Source organism: Schistocerca cancellata, chromosome 9 (assembly GCF_023864275.1).
Source record: "Schistocerca cancellata isolate TAMUIC-IGC-003103 chromosome 9, iqSchCanc2.1, whole genome shotgun sequence".
Classification (NCBI taxonomy): Eukaryota; Metazoa; Arthropoda; class Insecta; order Orthoptera; family Acrididae; genus Schistocerca; species Schistocerca cancellata.
Window position 1 is genome coordinate 296957721 of NC_064634.1, and position 6000 is coordinate 296963720.

At 37.4% G+C, this 6000-nt stretch overlaps 1 protein-coding gene across 1 annotated transcript in view; it reads left to right on the top strand.

Moving 5' to 3' along the window:
* Positions 1 to 4383, top strand: part of LOC126100798 (snRNA-activating protein complex subunit 3-like) — a 67863-nt gene extending 63480 nt beyond the window's left edge. The window contains exon 6 of the mRNA XM_049911422.1: positions 3746 to 4383. Coding sequence (XP_049767379.1) covers positions 3746 to 3893 — 148 coding nt within the window. The 3' untranslated portion in view covers positions 3894 to 4383. The remainder of the gene's footprint in view (positions 1 to 3745) is intronic.
* The last annotated feature ends 1617 nt before the right edge of the window (positions 4384 to 6000 follow it).

A 6000-nucleotide genomic window follows, 5' to 3' on the forward strand; every position in this document is an offset into this window, starting at 1 on the left:
CTGTGGGCTACATCAAACCTTCAGGAGACTGATGACCCAAAAAAAGCAACAAGGATTTTCGTAATTCTATATTTATCATCCAATGGAGATGTTATTTAATAAATGTAGAAGGATATTTCAGTATTAAAATTACATCATTTTATTTTTAATTGTTGATCATATTAAGCTTTCACAGTAAATTAAAATTTGGTACAAAAGTGCAAAACATCAAATAAAAATGGAGTACTTTCTATTTATGGTGATTTGATGTGTGTAACTAGTTTCATTTAACAATAAGGCATTTAACATGTCTATATAAAATTGAAGTCACTTTCACCAGCCTCTACATCTGTATCTTGAAAACTTTCAGAACTGTCACTGAAATTATTGTCATTTTCTAAAAGCAGCTGCTCAATCTCCAAATCTAATAAAAGACTTCTTTTCGCCATTGCAAAAGATCACTCACTAACGTGGCAGTAAACACAGACGAAAAAGTGCAAATTAGAATTTAGTATTTGTTAATTAACACTTCCATTTGATAATAAATATAGAGTTTAAATAAAAGTTAAAAAAAAATGATTGCTACTAATGAAAATCAGGCAGGCAGCTGTGTGATTACAAAACTTACATGCTGCAAACTCAGCTACTGGCAACACTTGTTTATTGGTTTGAAATATTTTTATGAAATGTGTTTAATTCAGTTTTATTTTTAAATTTTCCAGTCTTCAAAAGCATGTTTCTTTTTTATATTAAGTGTTGTGGCTTACACCATTAGAAAATTACTCTTCAAATCCTGTAAGTATGAAGAAAGGCCAGTTGAAGGTGCCAGCATGTATACCTTAAAAAGACTTGTTAGCTTGATGTTGAACATTACAATGAATCCTCTGAGGACTCAATGAATGAACCAATAGTGAACACTTAAACTATGAAAAAATTGTTTCCATACTTTCCTGCATATGTTCTGAAATGAGTTAAGGTGTTGGGTATGAAATATAAAGTTCACATGTAGCTCTTCATGATTTGTCTAGTGATATTGAGCAGCAAGTACAAGAGTTGGGCAAAAATATGGAAACACCACAAGAAATGGATGCTTCAACATAAATGCAGATGCTATTGTATTCAACCATGAATGGCACAAATGGCCTCAGTTGTTCTCGGAACTGTTTGGTGTGGTTATGAGCGCACTATGTAAAAGCTAAGTGAATTTGAACATAGGTAAGTTGTTCATGCTTGTATGTTGGATGCTTCCATAACTAAGGTAACCAAAGTGTTGGGTGTTTCAGAAGGCACCGTATCAAAGATTTATGCCGGATACAGGGAAACCAGAAAAATATCACCCTCTAAGGCACATCATTAATGAGGACTGTGATAAAAAATAAGAGGATGACAGCTGCAGAAGTCACTGCAGGACTGAATGTCGCACTCACGAAGCGTGTGGGCACCAAAACAAGAAGGGAGCTCTGTAAGCTGGGAATTGCAAACCCACACATCAGTGAGGCAAATGCCTGTAATGGGAAAAGCCATGAAACCTGGACTGTGGAGCAGTGGAAGAAAGTCGCTTGGTTGGAAGTCCTGTTTCATACTGTTTCCAATTTCTGGCTGAGTTTACATCTGGTGTACTCCATCCAAAGCCTACAATGCAGATTGGTTGCTGCCAAGATAGAAACATGGTGCAGGTATGGCGATGATTTGGGCCATATTGTGATATTCCATGGGCCATGTGGTTCTCGAATAGATTATCAGTTCCTTGAGGAAGAAAAGCTTTTGTCCACATACCAGCGTGGATTTTGAAAGCATCGCTTGTGCGAAACTCAACTTGCCCTTTCCTCACATGATATTCTGTGGACCATAGATGAAGAGTAACAAGCAAGTACAAGCTTAAGGAGTAGATTCCCAGATATGTGAGTGCCTCAAAGAATTCTTAAGTAATAGAACCCATTACATTGTCTTTGACAGTGAGTGTTCCTCAGAGACCAGGGCATCATCAGGAGTGCCTCAGAGAAGTGTGATAGGACCGCTGTTAGTCTTTATATACATAAATTATCTTAAGGACAGGGTAAGCAGCAGTCTGCGGATTCTTGCTGATGATGCTGTGATTTATGGAAAGATATTGAAATTGAGTGGTTGGTGGTTACAATATATCTTACACACATTTTCTAGTTTGTGTGATGAATGGCAACTAGTTCTAAATGTAGAAAAATAGTTCATACAGATGAATAGGGAAAGCAATTATGCAATGTTTGAATACCATATGTGCTGTTTGACACACTGTCACCTCGATTAAGTGTCTTGGTGTTACGCTGCAAAGTGATATGAAATGGAACAAGCATGTAAGGACTTTAGTAGGGAAGGTGAGTGATTGACTTTATTTTATTAGGTGAATTTTGGCAAAGTGTGGGTCACCTCTAAAGGAGATGATGTGTAGAACACTAATACGACCCAGTCTTAAGTACTACTCAAGTGTTTGAGATGCCCACCATGTAGATTAAAGGAAGACATTGTAGCAACTCAGAGGCAGGCTGCTAGATTTGTTACCAGCAGGTTTGATCAACATGGAGGTGCTTTAAGAACTTAAATGGGAGTCCCTGAAGGAAAGGTGACATTCTTTTTGAGGAATATTATTCAGAAAACAGGCATTTGAAGCTGACTGCAGAAAGCTTCTACTGCCGCAAACATACATTTTGCATAAGGCCCACAAAGATAAAATATAGAAATTAGGGATCATACGAGGGAATATAGGCAGTCATTTTTCTTTTGTTCTATGTGTGAATGAATGGAACAGGAAGGGAATTAACTAATAGCAGTACAAGGTATCCTCCACCATTTATCATACGTGGGTTGCGGAGTATGTATGTAGAAGTAGATGTGCTTTACAGGGTCGAATTACTGCCAACAATTATTCGACCATTTTGGCTGATCAGGTCCATCCCATTGTACAATGTTTGTACACAAATGGTGTTGCAGTGTTGTAAGATCACAAGTTCCTATTCATAAAGCTCGCATCATCCTGGGCTGGTTTAGTGAGCACAAGGATGACATGTCACATCTCACCTGGCCACCATTCACCAGATCTCAACAATATTGAGCCTTTGTGCTCTGCTTTGGAGAGAAGCGTGCATGATAGCTGGCCACCTTCATCATTGTTACGTGACCTTGCCTCTATTTTGCAGGAATTATGGTATACGATTCCTTTCAACACAATACAAGACCTTGTGTTTATATATTCCTAGATGACTGGATACTGTTTTGAATGCCAATGGATTTCCTACACTGTATAAGACATGGGAATGTATTGTGTTTTGGTGTTCCCATGCTTTTGTCCACTGCCTGTATCACATGTCACTGCTTTTCCAGGCTGTTCTTCTCTGCATCTTCCTGGGTATTCTTTTTGTTACTACGTGGACTCCCATTCTGACACTGTGTAACTATGTAGCTGATTTCTCCTCCACCTTTCCCCGCACTAGAATTCTCCCATGCCCTTCCCAATGTCATATTGTCATGACATGGGTTGTGTGCAGCATCAACCCCGACTCCTCACTCTACCTTTAGATGTAAGCTTTTGTTACAGAAGTCTAAGTATGGCATGTTAAGTTAGAAAAATCTAATAATAATGAACAGTTTGAGCTGCGAAAGTTTGCATTTTATGATGTCATATGTGGGGCCAGACTTTGTTTGCTGCAGTTTGTTTTTCATTTTATTAAGTTCCCTCTTTTTTTCATGTGTAGTTCATGAAAATCTGTTATCTGATTACATTCATTCTTTTCAGATGGCTTGTCCGGGAATGCGATCGTCTGGTGTATGATACAACCTACCTCTGTATTACTTGTTTTGAATCTTTTCTTTACCTAAGTGGCAATAAAGTTGGAGACTTCAAGGCATATGTTTATGTTGATAGAGCATCCATTCTGGCTTGACAGTGCTGCATGAATATGGTAATAGGTGTCACTGTATCGTTCCTTGTAATTTTCACAGAATTTGGAATGTTCTTTTGTGTAAGTTATAAAATATGAGTTAGTGTTGGAAAAACTAGTGATTGAAACAGTTCAGATTTCAGATATTATAAGAAGAATCAGTCATATGTATACATTGTTTATTGTCAGATGTGGCTGTGAAGCTTGCAACTAAGCAATCATAAGATTGGGTTGTGTCTGCTGCCATAGGATATCAGTCATCTGCAGATAAGTGTTATTGGCTTATTGTAAACTTAATGTGACTGCACTTTCAAATATGGAGTGTACCTTTGGAACTGTTGCTTTTTCCTTCATTTTAGTATAATGTACTTTACAGAAAAGTTACGGAAAAAACACTGTACAATGAACTTACTGTTGGAGTATTTTTCATTTTCTTGTAAATAATGTAAAACCATATTATGCTCATAAGATAAACTGAAATTGTCTGTGAAGTCTTAGAATTATCTAGTTGTGAAATGTTTTGTGTGTGAATTATTACCTTGACAGTTTGAAGTTTCTTCAACCATATTGTCTTTTTCCTCTCTCTCTGTCATTCTCATGTATGTCATCAAAATCTTCACTGGTTCAGTTCTCTTTCAACAAGCCAGTTATTCAGCAGGTCTAGCCTCTCATGGCAAAAATAAACAAATATCCAGACAGGCATTTTTCAATGGGAATATTATTGTGTTTCCTAACGTCTTTGTCAAATATTGTTCTTTTTTTCTCACTTCGTGCTATAAATATGTAACATTTTGCACCAAAATTATTAATGTGTGTGTAAATTACTAAAGATACTCTAATAGCTCACATTCAGTCTTGCATTATTTCGTTGAGTTCTCATTTTATAAATGCTTTTAGTTTTGGCATCATCTCTACTTGCTTCTTTCTGCTTGCATGTTGAGATGAAACTGAGAGGGATTGGAGACCTGAGGGATAAATTAATGAAGTGAAGAACTAGAACAGTATTTTTTCTGATCGTAAGAAGTTGGGAAACATGATCACACTAAGACTGTCTAAAAGAAATGGTCATTCTTGAAAATGTCACAACTTAAAATTATATAATCATTAGCTTGCTTCCTGCTTAGTAAGAATTTATTGCCAGTGAACTGTATTTCTGGTTGAATGTTACTGTAACTCATATATTCGTAATAACCACACAAGTGTTTATTAAACACCTAAAATATTATCTACAGAGGAGGTACAGTTGTTAAGGCACTGGGTACACATTTAGAATGTGCAGGGTTAGCTCACAATATGGACATTAAGATTAAAGTTTTTTGAAATTTCCTTAAATTACTGTAAGTGAACACCCACAGTTCCTTTAAAATGTACTTGACCAGTCTCCTTGCCAAGTAACCACACTGGACAAAAACTTGTAACCCCCCAGGAGACATCATGATAACATCATGTAACATCATCTCTAGTCTTCATAATGGCCTCAATTCGCCAAGAAAGAGCGCCCACGTTTCTTCTGATATTCTGTATCCAACTGAAGACACTCATTGATAATTGGGTCCCTTAGTGCTACTGAATTTCGGGGAAGTGGATTGCTTCATTTCACCTGCTGTTCAAGGTAGTCCCAGACATTTTTATAAGAATAAGATCAGGTGATGTAGCTCGTCAGATGAGATGTAGGGTTCCTGAGTTTTCATCAGATGAGGCATGTATGCACACTGCCCTTTGAACATCACTGTTGTCATTGGAAGACTGGAGCGTCCACAGAATACTCGTGGAGATGTAAGTAATGGGCAACATGTGGTCACTCAGTGTTAAAATAAACATTTTGGTTCGTATTTCCAGTACTTGAATGTATAAGCCCGAGCCAGGCCACATAAAACACCCCCAAAACATCACAGAACCATCTCTGTCCTGAACTATGTACTCACATTTAAATACTCATTGGGCAACCATGCCTCCAGTCTGCTATTGTCTGTTTACTGTGTTTTTGGCCTACTGAAAATGCACAGCTTTGTGTGATGATGCTTTAAACAATGGCCTTCCATGAGATACCCAACTCCAAATGGCCATTCATGCTCTTCCCTTTGTAGTGCTCACTTACAAACTGGTTGAG